Source organism: Scomber japonicus, chromosome 14 (genome assembly GCF_027409825.1).
Source record: "Scomber japonicus isolate fScoJap1 chromosome 14, fScoJap1.pri, whole genome shotgun sequence".
Classification (NCBI taxonomy): Eukaryota; Metazoa; Chordata; class Actinopteri; order Scombriformes; family Scombridae; genus Scomber; species Scomber japonicus.
Genome location: NC_070591.1, coordinates 1,673,935 through 1,701,434, shown reverse-complemented (window position 1 = coordinate 1,701,434; position 27,500 = coordinate 1,673,935). Strand labels below are relative to the sequence as shown.

The 27,500-nt window shown below is 42.3% G+C and overlaps 1 protein-coding gene across 1 annotated transcript in view; it reads right to left on the bottom strand.

Annotated features, from left to right (window-relative positions):
• Positions 1-1,870: 1,870 nt before the first annotated feature.
• LOC128373238 (multimerin-2-like) overlaps positions 1,871-27,500 on the bottom strand; it is a 44,259-nt gene continuing 18,629 nt past the window's right edge. The window contains 9 exon segments of the mRNA XM_053333531.1: positions 1,871-2,781; positions 5,245-5,656; positions 5,658-5,758; positions 5,993-6,344; positions 7,905-8,357; positions 9,051-9,329; positions 9,850-10,292; positions 18,360-18,908; positions 26,839-26,925. Of these exon segments, the coding sequence (XP_053189506.1) occupies positions 2,357-2,781; positions 5,245-5,656; positions 5,658-5,758; positions 5,993-6,344; positions 7,905-8,357; positions 9,051-9,329; positions 9,850-10,292; positions 18,360-18,908; positions 26,839-26,925 (3,101 nt within the window). The 3' untranslated portion in view covers positions 1,871-2,356.

The following is a 27,500-nucleotide window of genomic DNA, read 5'->3' as shown; positions in this document are numbered from 1 at the left end:
CTTCCTTCTTTCCTTCCCTCCTTTCCTCCCTTCCTTCCTTGACTGGAGGACAACAGGAGGGTTAATGTTATCACAGCTGCAGTGAATCTGAGAGAAGAAGAAGAAGAAGAAGTGTTGTAATACTTTCAGGTGATTCTTGATGTGACGCAGTTCAGACTCCTGATATCGATTATTGATTATTGATCCGACAGAATGACGCAGATGGAAACTTCTGATCTATTTATTTTTGTAGCTTGTCAGACGGCGTCGTGCTCATAGATTAATGAAACCTGAAGAATAATAATAATAATGATAAATAATAATTATCTCTACTTTTCTAACGTTAGCTTAGCGGCTTCGTCGTGTCTTATAATCGCACTCGAGGCCGATTCCTGTCGTTTCTCTTCTAGATTCATAACTGAAGCTTTTACTTTGAAAGAGTTGCAGCTAATATTTAGCATGATGTTTCCAGATGTGTTTTAGCCTTGAGAGAATTTATTCTAATGAAGATATATGCAGATGTTTTTAGTGCAGAGACTCGACTGCATTTTAACTTTAGTGCACTTCAGAAGTGTTGACGTAGATCTTTTTGTTTCTGCTTGTTGCTTTTTTTTTTTCTTTCTTTCTTTTAGTTTTCAGACATGAGGTCGTAGATCTTTAACACTGGATATTTAACATGAAGGTGTTTTAATAAGTGACTGACTGTCTTACTGCCAAGAATCCACTCTGCTAAACTAAGTGCTGACTCCGCCCGCCTGGCTGCTCCAGGCGAGCCGAAACAAACGAACCCGAGTCTGGTCTGAAGTCAAGAAATATAAATCATTTAAATTAAAATCAGATCATTAAGTTTGAGTTTGAGTTCAGACCAAACGCGTCGTCGTGATTATTAATGATGCAACAGGAAGTGTCGATGATAAAAATGAAGAAAAGTTATTTTTTCAACGTGTTTAAAATTATTTTTTTGGGGCTTTTTTGCGTTTTTGCCAGATTTTATTTTGTTTTTTGGAATATATTTTCTGCTTATTTTTCTACACTGTAGACTTTAACAGAGATGTTACGATGATTAAAATGTTTAAAGAAAAAAAAAAGAGTCTTCTGGTGTTTTTTATTTGGTAGAAAACAGTTTATTTATTTAAATATATATATATATATATATCATATATCATATATATATACTGCTCTGTGCTTTACATTCATTACAAACACGTGATCTCACAAATATTACTTTAAAATATGAAAACATGTTACTGAAGTACAAAAATCATTTAAAATACATTTTCTTCTTACGTAAAGTATTTAACATCAGTATTTAACAGCAGCACTGTCGACACGTTGCATAGATTCATGTTACACATCTGACCTTTGACCTCATCATGACCTTTGACCTCATCATGACCTTTGACCTCAGCAGCTTTTAAAGTCCAACTGAAACTAAACTAAATCACTTCCTGTTTCTTAAAAAGGAGAAAAATATTTTTTTAAATCATCAAATCAAAAGTTAAACTGATGATGTCACACTGAGCCTGATCGCATCCTGATACTCAACACAAGCTGGAAGTATTTCTACTCAAGTACTGAAGTATAATTTGGAGGTACTAGTACTTTACTGTAGTACAGTTAGAGGTACTAGTACTTTACTTTAGTATAGTTTGAGGTACTAGTACTTTACTGTAGTACAGTTTGAGGTACTAGTACTTTACTGTAGGACAGTTTGAGGTACTAGTACTTTACTGTAGTACAGTTAGAGGTACTTGTACTTTACTGTAGTATTTCTATGTGATGCTACTTTCTACTCCACTACATGTATTTGACAGCTTTAGTTACTTTTCAGATGCAGATTTGTTCTGAAATAACTTGATGAGTATCAGTAGAGATTTCACAAAGTTCAGTAGTTCTGGGTATCAGTCGACTTAGACTTTAAACATCTAATCATTTAGATCTCCACCTCCAGCAGCTCCAACAGTAACACGCTGCTCTAACACTGATGCCTCACTATTAATAATCTAATGATGTCATATATAATAATATATTATTAGATATATTGTCTGCAAAAAGAAAACTTTAATTTTAATGCTTTAAGTAAATGTAGGGGTTAATACTTCTGTACTTTTACTAGTGATGGAGGTTTTTATACGCTGTAGTTTTGATAGTTTAACTGCAGATCTGTTGCTTTGGTTTCTTCGCAATAAAAAATAAAACTATTAACATTAAAAATATAAACTTCAGTATTTGGTGATTAAAAGTGTTTCAGTTGGACTTTAAATCTGTTAGAAGTTAATCTGACTGCAGCTGATCTGGGTTCAGGTTTTAAACAGAGCCTCTTTTGGCCTCAGAGTCTTTTCCCATGCTGGCAGCTGATTGGCTCACAGCGCCCCCCTCAGGCGGTCCGGTGCAGCAGCAGCCCAGCGAACACATTGTCCTCCGACTCCTCCCACATCCCCTCGCTCAGGTGAGGCCTCAGTTCCTCCCCCTCCCTCAGCAGCAGGAGGCTGACGGCTGTAACGGGCCCCGCCTCCGTCACCGGCCCCCGCAGCAGAGACACCGGAGCCTCGGCCCCGCCCCCGGCCCCAGCCCCGGCCCCGGCCCCGCCCCTCAGCAGGCTGACGTGGGCGGAGCCGGCCTGCAGGTGCAAGGTGACGACGAACAGGTAGATCCCGTCTGCTGGAGCGGTGAAGGCGCCGGCGTGAAACTGAGCGTGGTTCAGAAAGGATCGGAACAGGATGAACCCGTCTGACAAGCTGCGAGGAGAACCAGCGAGGAACAGCAGCGAGGCGTCTGATTGGCCGGAGAGGAGAGGAACACCTGGAGAGGAGACAAGGCCAGATGTTCAGACTGATGCTAAACATGAAGAACAAAAAGCACCGAGCAGCATCATTGATTCATATGTTTAATATATTTAAAGACAGTGTAGTGAATTCAGACATTTTCTTCTGAACACATTAAATAGGTCATAAATGTATTTCTAAAAAAGGTGTAAAAAGCATTTCAACCATTTAGATTTGAATTGTGGAGCTAGGATTAGCATAAACCCGCCCCTGCTGCTGTAGAGGTATAAATACATTCAGCACACACTACTACTACTACAGTCTACAGTTAGCCAGTTAGCTGAGTTAGCACTACTACTACTACAGTCTACAGTTAGCCAGTTAGCTGAGTTAGCACTACTACTACTACAGTCTACAGTTAGCCAGTTAGCTGAGTTAGCACTACTACTACTACAGTCTACAGTTAGCCGCCGAGCTAGCAGCTAAGCTAGTGGCAGAAAGCTCTCAGACCTAGCGTCCATGTTTCTGGTAGGGGTGGTGACTTTGATTGACAGGTGATACCTGGTAGGGGGCGGGGCTTCAGAGGCTGATTTTTACCATAGACTGTATAGAAGAAACAGACGTAACATCCGTGACGTCACCCATTGGTTTGTGGACTGCTGCTCGGAAGCCAATAGTTTCTAATCTGGGCAGCGCCATCTTGAAAATTTCAGGTGCATGCTGGGAAAAATAAAAACACGGATTCTACTTATATGGCCATGGGGCGGAGCGGGGAGGTTGCTATGGTTGCGAGGGCTGGATATCGAGGACATTGGTCAATCAACCTGTCAATCAGGACGTAGCCACGCCCCCTAATGCATACCCTGCTTTATCGTCACATATAAAATCAGGGAGGCCAAAATGTCCCAAATGAACATCATACTGCATTGAAGAAGGCTTTAAACTAGCGATTGAGACCATAAACACATTTTGAAAACGTTTACTGAGGTTAGAAATCAAGTGAGAAGTTGGTGAATTCTCCATTGACTTGTATAGAGACGGTCGCCCCCTGGTGGCCTTTTGATAGAATGCAGCTCTAAGTTACTTCTCCATTGACTTGTATAGAGACGGTCGCCCCCTGGTGGCCTTTTGATAGAATGCAGCTCTAAGTTACTTCCTGTTTGGCCTCATTTCAGAGGACCAGAACTCCCCGCCTGGTTTTTACACAACTTTGAATCCTAATTTCATATATTTGGCAATTTTTTTAATCATTCAAATTTGGCAGGGTGGTTAACAACTCTATGGAAGTTAATCTGTGCCATCTGCTTTTGAATTTGAATTTCAAGAACTGAATTTTTTTTTCCTCTGAATTTTTTCTAATGTTTAAAAAAAATCAGTGTAAAAAAATTCAGATTCAACATCTGGGTAAGTAAACAAAAGCAATCGATCCCTGAATCAAATCGTTCACAGAGTATTTACCATTTTATTTACCAAGAGAAATGTTTTTTGAGACATTGAATTTTTTGACACTGAATTTTTTTGAGACATTGAATTTTTGAACACCGAATTTTTTTGAGACATTGATTTTTTTACACTGAATTTTTTGACATAAAATTTTTTGACACTGAATTTTTTTTTAGACTGATTTTTTTGAGACACTGAATTTTTGACACTGAATTTTTGGACACTGAATTTTTACACTGAATTTTTGACATTGATTTTTTTGAAACATTGATTTTTTTGAGACATTGAATTTTTTTAGACTGATTTTTTTTTAGACTGAATTTTTGACACTGAATTTTTTGAGACATTGAATTTTTTGACACTGAATTTTTTTTAAACATTAGAAAAAATTCAGTGTCAAAAAATAAGTTCTTGAAATTCAACAGCTTTTAAAATTCAAAGTCTGATTTCAATGAAAAAAAAAATTCAGTGTTTGAAATTCAAATTCAAAAGCAGATGGCACAGATTTACTTCCATGGAGGAATACTTTATGGACTAGTAGTAGTACTTTTTGCAGTAGTAGTAGTATTTTAGTAGTATGAGTGTTAAGTAAAAGAGTATAGTAAGTAAAAGGCTTTTCTAGTAAAAACACTGTAACGCTGAAACATAGAAGATGAAGATTTGACTCATTCAGACTCTGAAGCTTCATATTAGCTTCACATCTACTTTATAATCCATGTTTAGGATAATAAACAGTGACGTTGTGTTGAAGCTGTTGAAACTTTATGACCGATCAGGGTTAGGGTTAGATCATCAGAGAGTCACTGAGTGTAAAATATGCAGCGTATTAAAGATGATTTATGATCTACTGTCACAAACACACACTGTCACACTGTCACTGTGTCATGAAGGATCCTCTAATGATCTCACATGAAACCACTTCCTGTTACTTCCTGTTACTTCCTGTTACTTTCAGCTCCTGACTGGTTTCAGTAACAGTGAATCTGCTTTCAGCTTTAGGGCAGAAATGTTTAAGACAGTGTAATTGTGAACTCGTCCTTTAGGAGAAGAAACTCACCTGTCACCTCCCGCCTGCTCCGGTGGTTTCCTCTTTCTGACTCCTCCCTCCCTCCTCCTCCTCCTCCTCCTCCTCTCTTCTTCTCTTTATTCCTCAGCAGCTGCCAAAGTTTATCAAGCTCCAGCGTTGCGTCGGATCCAACCAGCACGTCAGCGTTACTGAAGACGTTCTTGAACACCTTCAGATGCTCCTCCAGGCCTCTCTTCAGCCACGTCACCTCCGCCTGCAGCTTCTCCTGCACACCTCCTCCTCCTCCTCCGCTGGCATTCTTCTGTCTCTCCTCCAGCGTGAGCACCTTCAGCTGCAGCTTCTCCACCGTCTGCTCCAGGTTCCACAGGTCGCTGCCGTCTCCTGCGGGGGGGCGGAGGCCTCCTCTCAGGGAGGAGGAGCAGCTGCCGCTCTCTGGCTGGAGCCATGTCGCTGCTCCTCCTCATGGTGCCTGGAAGTCTGGAGGAGGTGGAGGAGGAGGAGGGCTGGTCTGCAGACGGCTGCTCCTCTCTCTCCTCTCTGTGTCCTGGGAGCAGAAAACAGGAGTAAACACAAACTGATCATTATTATATCTATTTAACCCTCCTCCTCCTCCTCTTCCTCCTCCTCCTCCTCCCTCCTCCTCCTCCTCCTCCTCCTCCCTCCTCCTCCTCCTCCCTCCCACCTCCTCCTCCTCCTCCCTCCTCCTCCTCCTCCCTCCCACCTCCTCCTCCTCCTCCTCCTCCTCCTCCCTCCTCCTTCCTCCTCCTCCTCCTCGTACCTTGCGGTGGTTCCATGTTCTCCTCGTTCCCCCCCCACTGCTCCTGCAGGAGGCTCAGCTGGTCCTTCAGAGCAGGGATGGAGTAGGCCTCCTGGTCCTGGAGCTGCCATTCCAGGAACTCCAGCACCTCCTCCCCCAGCAGGCGCTCCAGCACGTCGCTGTGTCTGATGGCGTCTTTGAGCAGAGACCTGAAGGAGCTGGACAGACGGATCATCTCTAAATCCACCTTCTTTTTGTGCTCCTTCAGCTCAGAGACCTCAGAGCTGCTCACGACCACAGAGTCTCTGAGCTGAGACAGACTCATCTCTACTGTCGTGCTCCTGCTCTGCTGCGAGGAGAGAGACTCCTTCACCTAAAGGGAGGGGGGTGGGAGGAAGGAAATGGGTGGAGGAGGTGGTGGGAGGAGGAGGAGAGCAGGAGGAGGTAGGAGGAGGAGATGGAAGGGGGAGGGAGGAAGTGGAAGGAGGAGGGGGGTGCAGGAGGAAGGGAGGAGGAGGAAATGGAAGGGGGGAAGGAAGAAATGGGAGGAGGAGGAGAGCAGGAGGAGGTGGGGGGAGGAGGAGATATAGAAGTGTAATGTGCAGATATTAGTTGCAGTGTTGCTTTTTCACCACTAGGTGGCACAAGCAGGTCAAAGTTCAGCAGAGTGAAGTTTAACATGTTCTCATTAAAGTTAAAGTGTGTCTGCAGCTCACATTAAAATATAATAATATAATATTAAAATAGATTTATTATCAATTTAACAGATTAATGTTTCATATTTCCTCTGAAACTCCTCAGCTGTGTAGAAGAAATAAAAAGAAACATAAAAAAGAAATATTAAAGTACAGGTCGCTCAAAACTGCTCTTAGTTACTCGAGTAAGTAATAATAATAATAATAATATATTTTGTTTTCTTTATAAAAATTAAGATTTTTGATCACAAATCTGAATGCACTTTATAAATGATTATCCCTGTGTGTGTGTGTGTCATGCTGCTTTTTTTCATGGCCCCGCCTCATGCCCATATAAGTAGAATCCGTGTTTTTATTTTTCCCAGCATGCACCTGAAATTTTCAAGATGGCGCTGCCTAGATTAGAAACTATTGGCTTCCGAGCAGCAGTCCACAAACCAATGGGTGACGTCACGGATGTTACGTCTGTTTTATACAGTCTGTGGTTGTATCATGACAATAAAGCTGCTTCCTGTATTTCCTGAGATATGTTTTAAATACTTTTACTGCAGTAATATTGTGACTAAGCTACTTTTACTAGTATTGGAGTATTTGATGAGGAGTATCTGTACTTTACTCAGGTGTGTACATAGACTGTATAAAAGAAACAGACGTAACATCCGTGACATCACCCATTGGTTTGTGGACTGCTGCTCGGAAGCCAATAGTTTCTAATCTAGGCAGCGCCATCTTGAAAATTTCAGGTGCATGCTGGGAAAAATAAAAACACGGATTCTACTTATATGGGCATGAGGCGGGGCCATGGGCGGAGCGGGGAGGTTGCTATGGTTACGAGGGCTGGATCTGGAGGACATTGGTCAATCAACCTGTCAATCAGGACGTAGCCACGCCCCCTAATGCATACCCTGCTTTATCGTCACATATAAAATCAGGGAGGCCAAAATGTCCCAAATGAACATCATACTGCATTGAAGAAGGCTTTAAACTAGCGATTGAGACCATAAACACATTTTGAAAACGTTTACTGAGGTTAGAAATCAAGTGAGAAGTTGGTGAATTCTCCATTGACTTGTATAGAGACGGTCGCCCCCTGGTGGCCTTTTGATAGAATGCAGCTCTAAATTACTTCCTGGTTGGCCTCATTTCAGAGGACCGGAGCTCCCCGCCTGGGTGTGTATCTGTCCACCTATGACGGTTTCCATGGTTTCACGTCGCTGTGTGTTAAAGACTCTTCGTACCTGTTGGAGGCCTCGTCGCAGATCCACCACCGCCAGCTCCCAGTCTCCTCCTCCTCCTCCTCCTCCATCACTCTCATCCAGCAGTAATCTGTTCTCATTGGCCAGCTCCGTCACGTTGGCCACGCCCCTCTCCAGTCGAGCCACGTTGGCCTTCAGCGCTCCGCAGTTACAGTCGGAGGAGGAGTTGTGCCTGTAGATGGCGGTGTAGAGGTAATCCACGTCCGAGTCCAGCTCCTGGAACCGCTGGCCGTGCTGGCTCACGTTCCCCGCCAGCTCCTCCACGCGGCCCAGCACCTCCACCTTCGCCTCCTCCACCTCCAGCCCCGTCAGCATGTACTGGATCTGAGTGCTGCGAGCCGTCTGGTTCATCTGCTCGCTGAGCTCCTTCACTTCCTGTCTGAGCTGCTGGACGCCGCCCGAAGTCACTTCAACGTCCTCCAGCAGACCGCCCACCTGCAGACACAATCCTCCATCTTTATTAACCCTTTCCTTCCTTCCTTCTTTCCTCCTTCCTTCTTTCCTTCCTTCCTTCTTTCCTTCACTCCTCCTCTATTTATTTCTTTCCTTCCTTCCTTCCTTCCTTCCTTCCTTCTTTCCTCTGTCCTTCCTTCCTTCTTTCCTTCCTTCTTTCCTTCACTCCTCCTCTATTTATTTCTTTCCTTCCTTCCTTCCTTCTTTCCTCTGTCCTTCCTTCCTTCTTTCCTCTGTCCTTCTTTCCTTCCTTCCTTCCTTCTTTCCTTCCCTCTTCCTCTATTTCTTTCTTTCCTTCCTTCCTTCCTTCCTTTCTTCCTCTGTCCTTCTTTCCTTCCTTCCATCTGTCCTTCCTTCCTTTCTTCCTTCCTTCCATCTTTCCATCCTGTCTTCTTTTCCTTCCTTCCTTTTATCTGCCCTTCTTTTCCTTCCTTCCTTCCTTCCTTCCATCTGCCCTTCTTCCCTTCCTTCCTTCCTTCCTTCCTTCCTTCCTTCCATCTTTCCATCCTTCTTGTCTTCTCTTCTGTTCCTTCCATCTTTCCTTCATGTATTATTTTCCTTCTCCTCCTTTTTTTCTTTCCTTCCTTCCTTCCTTCCTTCCTTCCTGCTCTAATGTTTTTCAGCAGCATCTTAATCTGAAAAACCTTTCTTCCTCTACTTCCTGCTGTGACTCACCTTCACCGTGTTGTTCACCACCATGTTGTCCAGACGCTCGATGGCTTCCCAGAGCGCCGAGGAGTCCGACACCTGTGAAGGAGGCGGGAAGAAGTCCAGCTGGACCTCTGGGACCCGAACCTGACCCTGGTCCTGAACCTGACCCTGGTCCTGGTCCTGAACCTGGTCCTGAACCTGGTCCTGGTCCTGAACCTGAACCTGGTCCTGGTCCTGGTCCTGGACCTGGTCCTGGTCCTGCTTCAGCTCCGTCAGAGTGGCGTTCATGTCCTGCAGGCTGACCTGATATCACACACACACATTATTAATATTATATTATTATTGTTGCTATTACTAAAATTAGTAGGAAATGCGACTAATGTTAGTAATAGCAACAAGCTACGACTCTGCTAATCAGGAAGTACTCATTTGAGGACGTTGGGATTTTATTATCTTGCAAAGGGAAAGTCTAAATGCAGGAAACGGTTTTATATACTGGTGAATTAATTGATTCCCATTAAAATAAACCTATTGGCCCTATATAAGGATATTATTGTTTTCCAAAATCTCTTCCTGTTTCCTGACAGTGCTTAATTTTATTTTTATTTTTAATATTTTAAGTTGTTCGTTTTTATGGTATGTCTGTCTGTCTTTTAATGTGAGGACTACGGGTGGAAAGTAGCCTTGAGCTAAACCCGCTATATTTACAGGACGTCATTGCACTAATCGGCAAATAAACGATAAATAAAATAAAATAATAATGATTATTATTATATTATTATTATTATTATTAATATGATGATTATGATGACTGGGTTGTGACCTGCAGCATCTTCTGGTGGCGTTTCAGCTTCACGTCTACGTCCATCTTGAGGCTGCTGATGTTGTAGTGCAGCATCATGTGTTGTGAGTGCAGCCTGTTCTCCATGTCGCTCCTCTGACTCTCCATCAGCCTCCGCACCTCCTCCACCTGCCGCTTCACCTCCTCCACCTGCCGCGTCGCCACCTCCAGCTCGGCCTCCTCCTCCCGCTCCGCGCTGCCACGCAGATCCGCCTCCAGCTCCGCCTGCAGCTCCGCCTGCAGCTGGTCGCTCTTCAGCTGGGCCACGTCCTCGGCCAGCACCTCCACCTGCCGCCTCAGCTGCTCCACGGAGTGGTTGAAGCTCTGCAGGATTGGGTGCAGCTGGGACATGATCAGTGCCATCATGTGGGGGGCGGGGAGCACGGGGGGGCCTTCAGGGAGGGGGGCGTTGCTCAGATCTACCACTGAAACAATAAATCATTCAGTTAGAAACCAAACGGAGGATGTTTGTGTCCCATCTGAGCCTCCGTACTAATTTATTTACTGTATTTAATCTGTTAATGTGTGTGTGTGTGTGTGTGTGTGTGTGTGTGTGTGTGTGTGTGTGTATGTGTGTGTTTGTGTATGTGTATATGTGTGTGTGTACGTGTGTGGGTATGTGTGTGTGTGTATGTGTGTGTATATGTATGTGTGTGTGTGTATGTGTGTGTGTATATGTATGTGTGTGTGTGTGTGTATTTATATAAATCTAAGCAGCAGTTTTGTGCTTCACAGACAAATATTCAGACAAAAAACAAATATTTTAATCCACATTTGTAAATCTTATGAAATGTGTGTAAATATTTAATGCACATTTTTCATTCCATATACGGCTAAAAATACAGATCACACACACACATACATGTTTTTACTACCTCGTGGGGACCCTGACTGGGTTCCAGCTTTTAACTCTCACATTAATTTGAAACATGAAATTTGCCCCCCCTGTGATGCTAATGTCTATTAGCATACAATTGACATCACTGTTAGCCACAGTGCTAATACGAAGCTAACATGCTAATATACACACTTTGTCAGGAAAAGGTCCCCACACTGCAGTACCGTGTGTGACCTCTGGGGTTCACACACAGTCAGGAAAACCAACCTTGTGGGGACCAGGAGTCGGTCCCCACAGGATAGAAAAACGCACACACACACACACACACACACACACACACACTCACTCACTCTCTCTGGTTGTAATGGAACCAGTTTAGTTTCCAAACGGCTCAACGCTGCTGTTTGTGTTTTGTGTGTTTTGTTGGCTTCGTGCCTGAAATCACAACGCTCAGCGAGCAGACGCCTCTCTGCTTTCTGACCGGAACACACACACACACACACACACACACACACACACACACACACACACACACACACACACACACACACACACACACACACACACACACACACACACACACACCGTCACTGCAGTCATGTGATCCACACACACACTCTGCTCACACGCAAACACACATCCTGATGTTTGAGAGAAGCTCTGATTGGTTTACAGATGAAGAATAAACCTCATCATCATCATCATCATCATCCTCCTCCTCATCATCATCATCATCCTCGTTAAAGTATGTTCAGTTTTAGGTTTTAAAGGAATAAAAACAGACTCAGATATTCAGAGACAGGAAGTTAAAATATCTCAGAACATACTGAACTATAAACAGACAACTAGATTTTATATATAAACGGTTTATTTTTGTTGTTCTAATTGTTTTACACTTGAATTATTATTATTAAAGTACAAGAAGTTACTTTAATGATTTATTGTTTCCTGTTTGTGATAATAAAGCTTTAAAGCTGCTGATCGAGGCTCCAAATGAGAAATAAAGTGATTTACTTTACCAGTTATTTCTGGTTCTGGTTGGTTTAGATTGTTTATATGAAACTTTTTCAATATGTGAGTCAGTAATAATAAGAGTTGGTAAGATGATGAATTCATAAATCAGTTAAACTAGTTTTAAAAGCAGCATCAGGTTAAAACAGCAGCAGATAAATTCAGACTGAACTCAGCATCTCCGCAGCAAGACATCATGGAGGTTACACCCACTTCAATATAATTAATATATTAATAAAAGATCAATAAGAGAAAACTGCATCAATGTGTAATTTAAGGTTTTATAGTTTAGTAATTGTTTTATAAATGGATGAATGCAGAAAAAGACCTTAAACATCTTTAAAAATAGTTTTAAAAGTCATATTTTAATAGTCAGTATGAACAGGAGGAACATGTGTCAGTAATAATAAATGTTGGTAAGATGATGAATTCATAAAAAGTAAAGTAAGGATCTATTTTGTAGAGTTAAGCGCTTTAAAAAAACGGACATTTTTTGTAAAGTAAAAGCTTATTTGGTAAAATAAGGGCTTTTTTTAATAAAGGACAATTTTTCTGTAAAATAAGTTAAGTTTTGTAAAGTTATAACTTTTTTTTGAAGTGAGAACTTTTTTGTAATGTAACACCTGTTTAGCAGAGTAATGGCTTTTTGATAAAGTAAAGGCCGTTTTTATTAATTGAGGACTTTTTTGTAAGATAAGGACCTTTTTGGTAAAGTTGGGAGCTTTTGTTTCAGGTAAAGTAAAGACACTTTGAGGTTCAGCACGTTTCAGGTTTAGTTTGTGGAGTTTAGGAATGTTTCACGGTAATTAAAGAAATACCAACATGTGTGTGTTTGCCTGAGGTCACTACTGTCACTCTCCTCAGAGACACAGTCCAGATACACACACACACACTCACACACACAGACACACAAAGACAAATACACACACATACACACACACACACACACCCTCACACTGACCTCAGCCTCTTTCATCACGACCTGTTTTCATTACCACAGACCCACATGCTGCCTCGTACAGAGAGGTCAAAGGTGACGGTACACTGAGGCCACCATGTGACAGGAAGTTCCAGGTCACCTCCAGCTGCAAGAGGAAGGGGGGGCTGTGGGGGCTGTGTGTGTGTGGGAGGAGGGGGGGGGGGCTGTGGGGGCATTTGGTGGTTGAAATCAAACAAACGGCCTCAGCTGGCAGTGTTTCAGTGTAATGACTGTCAGCGTGATTTACGGAGTCCGGCAGAGCCACTTCCTGCTCGCCACACAAACGTCTTCTGTGCTTCTGTTTGCTGCTTTTAACGTTTTGTTGTAAACGTCACAATTAAAGAAAGAAAAACGAGACTTTAATGATCCACGCGGGGGGGGGGGGGGGGGGGGGGGGGGGCACGGGAACAACACGGCGGGAAAACTGCTCAGGACAGCACAAGAAAATAAAAACATCTCAAGGCTCTTTCCACATAGAGCAGGTTCTAAACCGAACTCTTCAGGTTTTAACTTTAACTTTAAAGAGAGGAGAGAGAGGAAGGAGAGAGAGAGAGAGAGAGAGAGAGAGAGAGAGAGAGAGAGAGAGAGAGAGGAAGAGGAGAGAGAGAGGAGAGAGAGGAAGGAGAGGAGAGAGAGGAAGGAGAGGAGAGAGAGGAAGGAGATGAAAGAGAGGAAGGAGAGGAAGAGGAGAGGGAGGAAGGAGAGGAGAGAGGAGTAGAGGAGAGAAAAGAAGGAGAGGAGAGAGAGGAAGGAGAGGAAGAGGAGAGAGGAAGGAGAGGGAGAGGAGAGGGAGGAAGGAGAGGAGAGAGAGGAAGGAGATGAAAGAGAGGAAGGAGAGGAAGAGGAGAGAGGAAGGAGAGGAAGAGGAGAGGGAGGAAGGAGAGGAGAGAGAGGAAGGAGAGGAGAGAGAGAGAAGCACATTGAAGGTCCGGGACTGGAATCTGTCATCCGGACGTCTCCAGGCCCAGATTAGCTGTGAGACCAGAATCTGAACAAAAACTCAAACACATCGACTCCTGAAGTTCATCTAATGTTCAAATTATATTTCTGTGTGTCTGTTGTTGTCTCTCTAAGAAAAAAGGTTTAACTAAAGATCCATTAAAGACGACTCAAACAGTTACTGATGATTAAATGAATGTCTGAATATGTGATATGAGGCGTTGTCAGTGACTCTCTCTCTCAGCACCGGTTAAACCGAAAAAGACGTGAAACGAAAAGAGACAGAGACAGAGCTGGAGATGGAGAGCATTAACTCTTTATTGGGCAAATAATTATATTTGGTAACTTCTGTAAATATCCCAAAATATCCTTCCTTCCTTCCTTCCTTCCTTCCTTCCTTCTTTCCTTCCTTCCTTTCCTTCCTCCCTGCCTTCTTTCTTCCCTTCCTCTTTTCCTTTCTCCCTCCCTCGTTCCTTATTTCCTCTGTCCTTCCTTCCTTCCTTCCATCTGTCCTTCCTCCCTCCCTCCTTCTCTCCTCCCTTCCTTCTTTCCTTCCTCCGTCCTTCCTTCCTTCCATCTGTTCTTCCTCCCTCCCTCCTTCTCTCCTCCCTTCCTTCTTTCCTTCCTCCATCCACCTTTCTTCTTCCTTCCTTCCTTCTTTCTTCCCTTCCTCCCTCCCTCCTTCTCTCTTTCTTTCCTCCCCCCTACCTTCCTTCCTTCCTTCTTTCCTTCGTCCTTCCTCCCTTCCTTCCATCCTTCCTTCCTTCCATCCTTCCTTCCTTCCTTCTTTCCTCCCTTCCTTTCAATGAGTGTCCTATAAAGGGTTAAAGGATCATTCCGCTGATTTTCTTCTTCTTGTCAACAAATCTCATGTATGGATCCAAAAGTATAAAGTCTGATATACTAGTGCTACTTAAATATGACCTGAAATGTGATTAGAGTCCGAAAACTAGCTTATAAGAACTAAGTTAAACAAATGAGACAAAAACACTATTGAGGAAAATTATTACATCTTCTATTTTTCCTGTTTGTGTGAGGCAAAAGTATGTGAACAACTTGCTTTCAATATCTGGTTTGAGCATCTTTTCAGCAACAAAACACTTCTAGTAACTGTTTATCAGCCCTGAACATCAGTTTCTCCTTACAGAACAGATGTTGGTGGGTTTTCTTGGCATGAACTACCGGCTTCAGGTCCTTCCACAGCATTTCTGTAGCAAAAACATGAACTTTCTTTTGTTCTAAGCTTTGGTAGAACAACCTGTGTGTTTGTTGGCCTTGTCTTTTTTCATGACGTACTTTCTGTTGAGCTAGATGGACATCTTGACGTCTTTCTGTAGAATTTGCTGTTACAACTCAAAACTCAAAGCTCAATCAGTGAGTCCTGGTCCAGGCGCAGCAAAGCAGACCCAAACCATGATACCACCCCCATGTTTCACAGATGAGAGGAGCCAAAAGGTTTGATTTTGGTCTCATCTGTCCACAGAACATTTGTCCAGTCGCCTTCTGGCTCATCCAAGTGATCCTGAGCTAATCGTAGATGGCAGCAATGTTCTTTTTGGAGAGTTGTGGCTTTCTCTTTGCAGCTCTGTAACACATTGATGTTTAATGTTCTCCTGACGATGGACTCATGGACATTGACTGTAGCCACTGTGAGAAAGGCCTTTAGTTTCTTAGATGTTACTCTGGGGTCCCTTTGTTCTTTAACCACTGCTGGGGAGGGTAACACTGATGTTGGATGTCTTCCATTTCTACACAATCTGCCTGATAGTCGACTGATGGAGACCAAACTCTTTAGAAATGGTTTTTAACCCTTTCCAACTCTTATTCTAAAGTCTTCAGAAATCTCTTTGTTCAACCCACGACACACTTCCACAAACCTGTGCTGTGAAGCTCAGACTTTGATAGTGAAGACTAAAATATATCTTCTTTAAATAAATCAGGGCCTCCCAGATTGTCGTCCCATTGACAGAGATACCTGACTCTAATTTGTCCTTGAAATGAATGGAGTATCTCAGAGGTTCACATACTTTTGTCTCACACAAATATGTAACATTGGATAATTTTCCTCAAAAATAAACAAACAAGTGTAAGATTTTGGACTCATTTGTTTAACTGATGTCTCTTTATCTAGTTTTAGGACATGAATGGAAATCTGATTATATTTTAGGTCATATTTATGCAGCAATAGAGCAAATTCTAAAAGCGTTCACTAACGTCACTAACTCTGCACTGGGTGACATGTTCAATTGTTCTGAAGAGTTTGGTCACATTAGTTTATTAGAAATGGAAACAAAGACTAATGACTTTGCCGCCTAAAAAGCATTTTCCCCATAGACCATTGTAAAAGAGATCAATTATGACTCTTTCTGTTATGAATTTCTGATCCATTGAGGTTTTATATTTGTAAAACTTTACTCGAGCCAAGAAAAGCAACGCCATCACAATGTAAAGTCTGTGGGCCGATTGGTGGAAATACTACTGTTCATTCAGTGAGCCACATAACACGGAGGTAAACCTGGAAGCTAGAAACTCTTTGGCACACGCACCAGCTGAACAATTCTTAAAAGGACTGACTGGGTCCGATTTTTGGTCTGTATCCAGCTCTTGTAATACATCTATGATTGTGATCTGTACCACATCAAGCGAGTGGTGGTCAGTAGGGGTGGGAATTGATATATTATTACAATACTTGTGTCACGATACGATATTATTGTGATTTTATATATATTGCGATATTTTGAGATAGATTGAAATTCACTACCTTTTTCTGTTACCTCTGCTGACCTCACCAGAAAACAAACCACAGCCCTTTAGTGGACGGAAGAAGCAACTGATTTTATTATTCTAGGACCAAAAACTTTGGTACAATTTTCATTTCCATTTTTTATAATACAAGATCGATACTTGGCGTCTATGTATCGATACTATATTGCCACGCAAAATATTGTGATAATATACTGCATCGATTTTTTCCCCCACCCCTAGTGGTCAAATGCATGGTAATGACATTAACAACAAAAAGGCCTCTCTGTTGCATTTGATCTCTCTTAGTAGGCAGAATTTAAAGTCACATGACCACTTGATTAGTTTAAATTGATCCCCTGTTCTCATCGTACTTCACACACTGAGTTTTTAATTTTTAACTCACTACCTCAGATGTTTTTTAGACTGCTCGTCCACATCAGGACTCACATTAGTAAGCTGGATAGTCTCTTTTATCCTCATGTGTCTACTTCCCTGATTCACCTGATTTTTTATATCAGTTTCCTGACTCAGTGGGACAGGCTTTGATACTCACACAATACTTGTTAATAGATCAGTTCATTGTTGGTTTGGATCCAAACAATACAGAAAATTGCCAGAATGATCCTTTGAAAGAGGCCAAATGACTGAAACTGGACCTGATGTCACCTGATGAAGTTTATCTAAGTTTGTGTTTTATCAGCTTTGAAATTCAGAAATGTTCTTGTGTCAGTGAGGTAACGACTGTAGTTAATGACATCAAACAAAAACTAACAGAAAGAAAAGCAGCAGTATGTTCCTTTAAGTCAGAGGTCACAGAGAGGAGAGCACTGTGGGAAAACTGGAGACTCCATACAGGACGGAGGAAGTGTGTGTGTGTGTGTGTGTGTGTGTGTGACGTAATGCACATGCTGGACTGGTGACACGCGGGATAATATAGTCATGTTATAGTCTCACACACACAGACACACACATACACACAATGCAGAGACAGAAGAAGAAAGAGAGGATTTCCTGTGGAGGAAATGTGTTCATGTGTGTGTGTGTCACTGCAGAGGAATGAAGCTCAGTGCGAGTTACAGTTTGTGTGTTTTAATGTTAAAGTTCCTTGTTAGGATGTGAAGGAGACATCAGGATTATTAATATCTCCTCCTACACACTGAGACGCTCCACCTCGTCTTCACGTCTGAATCCTGCATCCAAACATCTACAGCTGCTACTGAGACACTGATGCTTGCTGTGTGATGTTCAACTGGCTGTATGGAGACGACAAACAGTAGATGGTCCACTGTTCCACGGCCTCTTCACCCTTGCAGGGATACTTCAGGGGTCATGGGAGTTTGCACATCTAGTCTACATGTGCTTTGTGTCCCCTCTGGGGATCTTGTGGGCAGCGTTGTGGGAGTTTGGGGTACCATTGGGGAGCCATTCGGTCCCTATTCAACCACTGTGAGAGCTGTGTTCACATTCTCAGCAGTAAGTCAGACCTGGTCTCAGAGGGGGTTGGGCTCCATCAGGGCAAACCGTCTGTGATCCTTCATGGACAGAGTCTCAAGGTGCAGCCGGGGGAGGAAAGAGTCCATTTTGGGGACCTCAGAATCACTTCTCTGCTTTTTGTGGTTGATGTTGTTCTGTTGGACTCTACAGGTGAAGACCTCCAACAGGCTCTGGGAAAGTTTGCAGCTGAATGTGAAGTGGTCGTGATGAGAGTCAGTACCTCCATATCTGAGGCCATGGTGCTCTGCTGGAACAAGGTGGACCACCCGCTCAGGGTTGGGGGGGGGGCAGACCAGGATAAGAGGCAGAAACTAAGAACTAAGACTAAGACTCCTAGGCTGTATTCAGATCAAAGCAGGTGTTACAGAAGCCCTTTCATTCATCTGAATGGGGGGAGTGTATTTAGCCTTGGACGGGGGGGTTTGCCTCCCATTTATACTGAGATCATTTTCAAGGTGTTCGAAAATGTAAAGAACCAGAACTTACCTAGAAGTGGAGGTTCCTGCTGCCGGTTGGTGCGGTCGTGGTCGTCGGAGTCAGCGCTGCGATGTGGTGGGTGCTGGGGATTGTAGGTGTGCGAGTCAGCGGTGCGATGTGGTGGGTGCTGGGGATTGTAGGTGTGGGAGTCAGTGGTGCGGACCGGTGGGTGCTGGGGATTGTGGGTGTGGGAGTCAGTGGTGCGGTGTGGTGGGTGCTGGGGATTGTGGGCTTGGGAGTCAGCGGTGCGGTCCGGTGGGTGATGGTAGCTGTGGTCGTGCTCGTAGAAGTCTGTGGCGAGGTGCGGTGGGTGATGGATGCTGTGTTCATGGTCGTAGGGGTCGGCAGCGCGGTGCGGTGGGCGGTGGGGCTTGTGGGTGTAAGGTGTGTGGTGGGGGTTGTGGGCCTGGCTTGGCTCCTGGGTCGGGGGCTGTGTAGTGGTGTTGTTCTGGTTGAGGTCCAGGTAGTCGACGTCCTGCAGCTCACTGGTGGGCGGCTGGTGGTCGTTCTGCTCTCGGTTCGGGTCGCCGTGCTGATGCCGGAATGCTGTGTGCACATCTGGAACACACAGAGGTGACGAGGAAGTTTAATTTATATTAAACAGAGATGAAAGTAGATGCAGCTGTATGAGATTTATTGATAATAAATCATCAGTGAACAGTGTTTGGTTCAGAAAATGTCAGTAAATGATTAAAATATGGATCTGTGTTTCCCGAAACCCAAGATGACGTCTTCAAATGTTCTGTTTACTGTCATAGAAACTAAAGAACCCAGAAAATATTCACATTAAAGAAGTTGATTCAGATCATTTTGACCTTTCTTCCTAAAAAAATATTCAAAGTAATTGTTCAACTACCAAAACAGTTGGAGATAGATTTAGAAAAAGTATCTGATTGCGATTATTTTGACTAATATTGCAGTTGCGATATGATTTGCGATATTAGTGAGAACTATTATTTTGACATTTTTATTCTTATTCACATTGAAAAATACATTAAGAGGATTATGGTGGGACTTTTTTAGACATTTTTTATAATTATGTAGAATATGATGAGATTTAAAAAGGTGTTTTTACTCTAATTTCTCCTTTAACAAATATTGCATGATATCCATATTGCAATTCCAATCAAATTTAGATGAATTGTTTAGCTTTAGTTAATATTATTTGTATAATAGTTGGCAATTGAACAATTAATTCACGTATTGTTGCAGCTCGACAATCATCCAGGAAGTTACGAAGCTCCCGTCCTAATAAATCAACACTGATAATTAATATACAGTCAATAAATCTGTATATAGTAAACTCATAAAAAACTATATCAAAGTAAAATAGATTAAAATCTCAGTTATTACATATATTATTTACAATGTTTATGCTTTCGTCAAGAGAGGTTTTTTTATTATACTCATAAAGCTTAACTGAGAACTGAGAAACAGGAAGTCAGTCAGACAGGTAGAGAGTGAGACAGAGGGGGCCGATGGGAAACAGGCTGATGTATTTGGGGGATTTTCTCATCTGAGTTTCCTCAGTTTGTTTCTGGCTCCGAGTTTATTGTTAAACTTTGTGAGTCGGTGACAGAATCAGAGCGACGGCGGCGGGAACAAGGAGCGACCTTCAGTCAGCGCTGAGGGAACCAACGTCCTGCAGTGTCATCGCATCTGTTTCCATCTTCAGCAAACACTCAAGAACTGCTCATCTCCACTTTTATTCTCATCATTTCTTTCATTACATGTTGGAGACTAACTGTATATCTGCTTGTGTTCATATGTGTTTGGGCTGCTCGTATTAACTGACAACATGGGTGTGAGCTTCCTCTTATTTTAACTTTTCATTTGGGTGGAGGCGGAAGTTTTGGACAAAGGGGGTTGGTACATTTCTGTTGACCGTCACAGCTGCTTGTCATTCTTGTTTTTAATTTTTCCTTCAATAAATATCATTAAAACTTCATCTGGTTCTGGACCTGTCCAAAACTGAGCAGCTTTTGGGAATCTGTCCTTAATAATACGCTGTCGAAAGTATGTAAGACTTCACTGAAACCATGCACACTTATTGCTTTGTTTGAGGAGACTCTGAGAAATGTCAGCTTGACCAAGCTACAAATCAACATGAGAGCTTTCTGTACTCTTTTAGCAAGAAGAAAGATATTACAACAATGGAAAGGAGCATTGCCCCCTGTATATGGACACTGGTGAGAGAGAACATTTACTAAATTCAACTAGAAGAGGTTCAATACACTATAAAGGGTCAATTCAGAACTTCTCTGCTGCCTGGCTTTTCTTGAACTACTTTGAAAATGTGAATGCAGATGAAATGGATCATCTTTCCAACCTTTATTCATCACTGACTGTTATCCTGCTGAGAGTCTCTGCCCTGAGTTTCGCCTCTCAGGAAGCAGACTGAACAAAATGTTCTTTAAATAAACATTTACTACAGAAATATTTTTGTTTACAAACATTACAACAGTACATCTCTCCGTGAACAGGAAGTGGCCACAATAATAGAAACACCTGTGCTTTGTGCTGCAGATGTAATCAGCGTAAAGGTTGTTAAACTTTATTTATGTCACACGGTTGATGACTCACCTCTGAGGCGTCTGAGCACATATTTTAAAGGTGTTCCTGTTATTGTGTCCGGTCTGCGTTGATGATTTAATTACATGGACCGGAGCTCACAGGAAGTGGGTTGAATCAGAGGCGTGGTGGGAGCGGACCGGACCGCATCGAGGTGCCTAACAACCTCTTTGTTTGTCTTTCTTTGTTAAATCCAGCCTCCAAAGGCCAAAGGTCTATTTTAGTCTGACATTTTTCCAAAAACATGGGACTGTTTTGATTCTCAGATTTCTCCTTTCAGGGCAGAAATATTTCATGTTGTGTTCGCAGCACGTTTCCAGCAGTGCTGCAGGACGACGTTACGGATCCGTTTACTGAGTTTATCTACTTTAACATAAACTGAACCAAACTGTCAGCAGCTGCAGTCAGAACAGCTGATCACAGTTTCTGCAGCTTTAAAGTTCAATTTCAGACTTTTAAAGACATTTTAATGCCGCACAGAACAATATTTAACATCAGTTTGACAGTTAAAGTCTGAAACAGATCAATAAAAATCATTAGTGAAGATAAAGCTGAGAATTATTCACCAAGAGCAAATAAACGTCAACTTATTTAACTTTATGCCTCATTCTTGTCATTACTTCCTGACAGTTTATAACAATCATCAATTATCAACAATTAGGGCTGTCAGTGTTAACGCATTAATGGCGATTAGATTAATGCAATCCATAACGCGTTAATTTTTTAAAATCTCATTTTAATGTAGCAAGCCTTTTTGTCCCTTCTACTCCCCCGTAGACGGCTCCTCTAGCTGTAGCGCTATGCTTTGAAGTGGCCTCCTGCAGTAAACCTACCGCGCTGATGGAAAGTAAGAGAGCTACTGGACTTTTGAACGGCTTGTTTAACTTTAAAACACTTCCAGACGCTTCAGTTGACAAGTCAAAAGTAAAATGCAACCTGTGTCAAACGGAGTTTAACTACCACCGGAGTACGTGGAGTTTGAGTTAGCACCTCCACGCTAAACACCCAGGTGCAGCCAAGCCAGCCTCAGCTCCACCAAAGGACCATTTTGGAGTGTGGGAGTCACAGCAGAGCCGTGATTGATTCCCAGTTAAGACACTCTGGTAAGAAATGCTTTACATTATGGGCTTAAAACTGCCTTCAAATGGAAAATAACAGGATTTTAAACATGCAATTCAAAACGTCATTAATCGTGATTAACTATGGAAACTCTGCGATTAATCTCGATTAAAATAATTAATCGTTTGACAGCCCTAGTAATAATATAACTGAGTCATTAATGATGCACATAGATTAACTATCTAAAAAATAACATAACAATCGTTTAAGCTCAGGGGAGTTTCCTGTTGATTTGACTAAAAATCACATAAAATAAATAACATTACGATAGGATAGAAAATAACATTTAGACTTTAAAATGTCTTTTTTGAGGAAACTTAAAAAGATAAGCTGCACAAGGAGCTTTTTAAGTGTTTTTAACAATTATCAATAATAATGAGTCATTAATGTGAATCAGCAGATTAACTATCTAAACACTAATATCACAGGTCTGTAACAACAGAATCAGGGAGTTTCCAGACAGATTCCAACTAAAAACATTTATAACTAACATTCATGTGATAGGATAGAAAATAACATTTAAGACCTTTGAGAATTAAATGTAAGACTTTCAACCTTCTGAGGAAACGTAAAAAGATAAGCTGCACAAAGTCAGTAAAATGTAAGTTTAACACTTTTAAGACCCGAACAAGGGCAAAATAATAAAAGAGATTACTTGTATAAATTAATATCAAAGTTATATTAAATTAAATAATAGAGCATGCAAAGTCACATGATTTAAAAAAGTGTAAAACTGAAAGAAATAAACACATAAATATGCAATAAAAACACAAAACACAGAACAGGTGAATCTGTAGGAGCTCACCGTTAAACCTCCATCACTGCTAACACACACACATACATATATACATATATATATATATATATATGTATATATGTATATATATACACATATATATCTATATATATGTATGTACTCAAACCGGGACTCAGTGAAGAGCTTTAAGTACAGCTGGAATATGAGTTTGTCTGTTTGACCTCTGATGAACATTCAGGATGAACGCTGCAGGAAGTCTTTCCTGCATCTGACTGTTTAATGTGTTTAATGTTTAATGTGTTTAATACTAACTGTGCTTTATGTTTAATGTGTTTAATGTGTTTAATGTGTTTAATGTGTTTAATACTAACTGTGCTTTATGTTTAATGTGTTTAATGTGTTTAATACTAACTGTGCGTTATTTTATCTATCAGCAGAAATAAAAGTGTGTTACAGTCGTCCGTTTATTAACAGTCAGCAAACAACAAGGATTTAAACCAAACTGAACTCTGAATAAGGATGTGAGTCACAGTCACAGATCTACTGTAGGCCAGAGGTCAGAGGTCAGGGGTCAGAGGTCAGAGGGTCTGAACAGTTTCAGTGAAGTCATCCAGTTGAAGAGATGATTCAGAGATTATTTTTATTTTAGGGGAATTTTAATGTTTGTTTCACAGAGTCAGAAACTAAGAATGCAGACAGATCTCATTCTGATTCTGAAGTCTGAAGATGTTTCAAACAGTTTTATTAGATTACACTATACTACACTATACTACACCTTCACCACGCCACGCCACACCACACCACGCCATGCTACGCCACACCTTCATCACACCATGCTACGCCACACCTTCACCACGCCACGCCACACCACACCACGCCATGCTACGCCACACCTTCATCACACCATGCCACGCCACACCTTCACCACGCCACGCCATGCCACGCCTTCACCACGCCACGCCATGCCACGCCTTCACCACGCCACGCCATGCCACGCCTTCACCACGCCACGCCATGCCACGCCTTCACCACGCCACGCCATGCCACGCCTTCACCACGCCACGCCATGCCACACCTTCACCACGCCACGCCATGCCACACCTTCACCACGCCATGCCACACCTTCATCACACCAAGCCAACACCCTAACCCTAACACCACAAATCCTCACATTTCAGAAGCTTTAATCTGTGAATATTTGGTAATGACTCTTAGTCTCTACTGGAATATCTTTACATGATTTCCAGTTAAAACCTTCTGCTGGCCCCTCAGGTCGGCTCCTGTTCCTTTAAGGCCCTTTACACACTTTTGAGCCTTTTCTAAACAAACTAATGACCAAATTTAGCCTTTATATTGAAGAGTGAACACATCATTCTGACATGTTTTTAATACTTAGGGTTAGGGAGGAATAAGATATATGAGAGTTTGATATGCACACAATACTTTACAAACAATACACCAGAAGTTATATCTTTAAAATCTCAGCTTTAGAGGAAACTGAGTCCTGGTCAGTCCTGGACCTGAGGACAGACAGACTGCTTTTTAAAATCAGTGTTTTTTAATTCTTGGGACTCTTTTTTATTCTCACACAGTCACGCAGTCAGAGCAGCGTGACTCATTTCTGCCTGACATGTTTTTAATACTTTTTGAAGAACAACAGAGGAATAAGATATATGAGAGTTTGATTTGCACACAATACTTTATCCAAATATAAGATTTCACCAGAATTGTCCTTTAAGTTATATCTTTAAAATCTTAAATGAATCTCGGTCACTTGACATCAAACCTCCACCTGAGCACAGAGCACAAACCTGCTGCCGTCACTGACACATCAGTCTCTGTGACCTCTGACCTCTGAGTATGACTCACTGTGTTTACAGCATGAGGATGTGTGTGTGTGGGGGGGGGGGGGGTCAGGGTGACCCACGAGAGCAGCTCGCCCACACCCTCTTCCCCAGGGAGGAGGGGGAGGAGTTGGACCTTCTCCTGACCTGAGCTGAAGGTTTATGGAAGCCGAACGTCGCTCTGCACTTCACGACTTCCTCACTTTGTTCAAGAAGCAGAAATGAGTCACGCTGCTCTGACTGCGTGACTGTGTGAGAATAAAAAAGAGTCCCAAGAATTAAAAAACACTGAGGATCTGTCCTCAGGTCCAGGACTGACCAGGACTCAGTTTCCTCTAAAGCTGAGATTTTAAAGATATAACTTCTGGTGTATTGTTTGTAAAGTGTTGTGTGCATATCAAACTCTCATATATCTTATTCCTCCCTAACCCTAAGTATTAAAAACATGTCAGAATGATGTGTTCACCCTTCAAAATAAAAGCACATATTCATTAGTAATAAGGCTAAGTGTGTAAAGGGCCTTAAAGGAACAGGAGCCGACCTGAGGGGCCAGTAGAAGATAAATAAGGAGTTTTTATTCCAGTAGAGACTCAGAACATTAATATAGAAGCTGAGATGTGAAGATTATGAGTTATTTTATAAACAGTAATACCAAATATTAACAGGTTGAAGCTTCTGAAATGTGAGGATTTGAAGCTTTTCTGCATTAAAATTGAAAGTAAACTGAGTATTTTTGGGATTTTGGAGGTTAACGAGACAAAAGAAGAGAGTTAACCCTTTAATGGGCAAATAATTATATTTGATAACTTCTGTAAATATCCCAAAATATCCTTCCTTCCTTCCTTCCTTCCTTCTTTCCTTCCTTCCTTCCTTCCTTTCCTTCCTCCCTGCCTTCTTTCTTCCCTTCCTCTTTCCCTTTCTCCCTCCCTCGTTCCTTATTCCTCCGTCCTTCCTTCCTTTCCTTCCTCCCTGCCTTCTTTCTTCCCTTCCTCTTTCCCTTTCTCCCTCCCTCGTTCCTTATTCCTCCGTCCTTCCTTCCTTTCCTTCCTTCCATCTGTCCTTCCTCCCTCCCTCTTTCTCTCCTCCCTTCCTTCTTTCCTTCCTCCGTCCTTCCTTCCTTCCTTTCCTTCCTTCCATCTGTTCTTCCTCCCTCCCTCCTTCTCTCCTCCCTTCCTTCTTTCCTTCCTCTGTCCTTCCTTCCTTCTTTCCTTCCTCCATCCCCCTTTCTTCTTTCTTCCTTCCTTCTTTCTTCCCTTCCTCCCTCCCTCCTTCTCTCTTTCTTTCCTCCCCCCTACCTTCCATCCCTTCCTTCCTTCCTCCCTTCCATCCTTCCTTCTTCCTTCCTTCCTTCCTCCCTCCCTTCCTTTCAATGAGTGCCCTATAAAGGGTTAAAGATTTATGTTTGGCTCTAAAAATCATAACTGAGATTTTTTAAAACACTTTTCTGCCAATTTATGAACAAAATGATGAAGTAATTTGTAATAACAGTAATAGTTATTTGTGTTTCCTGACGAGGAACGGTTACTTAATGGGCAGATTTGCTGTTTTTCTGTGTTTCATATCTTCATAAACTAAATATCTTTGACAGAACGAGACATTTGAAGTCGTCACTTTGAGCTTTGATGGATAATTTTCACTTTTGACCCAAAAGATTAAATTCTACATCACTCAGTGTTTAACCCTCCTGTTGTCCTCAGGTCAAGGAAGTAAGGAGAGAAGGAAGGGAGGAAGGAAGGAAAGGAGGAAGGAGAGAGGAAAGGAGGAAAGGAGGAAAGGAGGAAGGAAGGTAGGAAGTAAGGAAGAAAGGAAAGGAGGAAGGAGGGAGGGAGGAAAGGAGGAAGGTAGGAAGTAAGGAAGAAAGGAAAGGAGTGAGGAGGCAGGAAGGAAGGAACGAAGGAAAGGAGTAAGGAGGGAGGGAGGGAGGAAGGAACGAAGGAAAGAAGCAAGGAAGGAGGTGAAGAATGAAGGAAAAATTTAAGAACGAGGAAGGAAGGAAGGAAGGATGGAAGGAAGGAAGGAAGGAAGGAAGGAAGGAAGGAACAGTCAAAAGAGACGGGGTCAATTTGACCCGGGAATACGACAGGAAGGTTAACAGAAGATAAATAAGGAGGTTTTAAACTGGAGATCATGTAAAGATATTCTAGTAGAGACTCAGAATATGAATACAGGTGGAGGAGAGTGATGATGTCGTCTCTACCTGCAGTGTGGAGCTCTTCAGGTGATCTTCCTGCTTCAGATCGTCCAATCAGAGTCGAGCTGCCAGAATCCCGCCGAGCGCCAGGAACTGTCAAACACACACACACACACACACACACACACACACACACACACACACACACACACACACACACACACACACACACACACACACACACACGTTGTCATTCTGGGTTTAAAGTCTTGATAAAGAGGAGAGAGTACGGAGGAGAGCATCTCAGTCACATGTTCTAAAAATACTTTCTTATTTAGCGTTGGGAGGAGAGGATGTCCTCCTCCTGATATCTGGTAAACACTGAACTTTCCCACACACACACACACACACACACACACACACACTAATTCTAGACCAGATTAAGTTTGTAGGAAGGACATTTAAAAATAGACTGCAGCAGATTAAAATAGAGCAAAGTGAAAAATGATGTTTTCTGAGGCGTTAACGTGGAAACGGTTTTTATTAACGAGGCTGCAGGAGGAGACGTCAGCTGATCCTCATTCATCCCAAATATTTAAAGTGGTATACCAGTAAACATTAATGACACACTGTACTATATTATATTCATGTTATTGGTTCAGAGACGTTTCGGTGCAGCGCTGCAGTCAGAGAGTGATTAGCTTAGCTTAGCATAATGACTGGAAGCG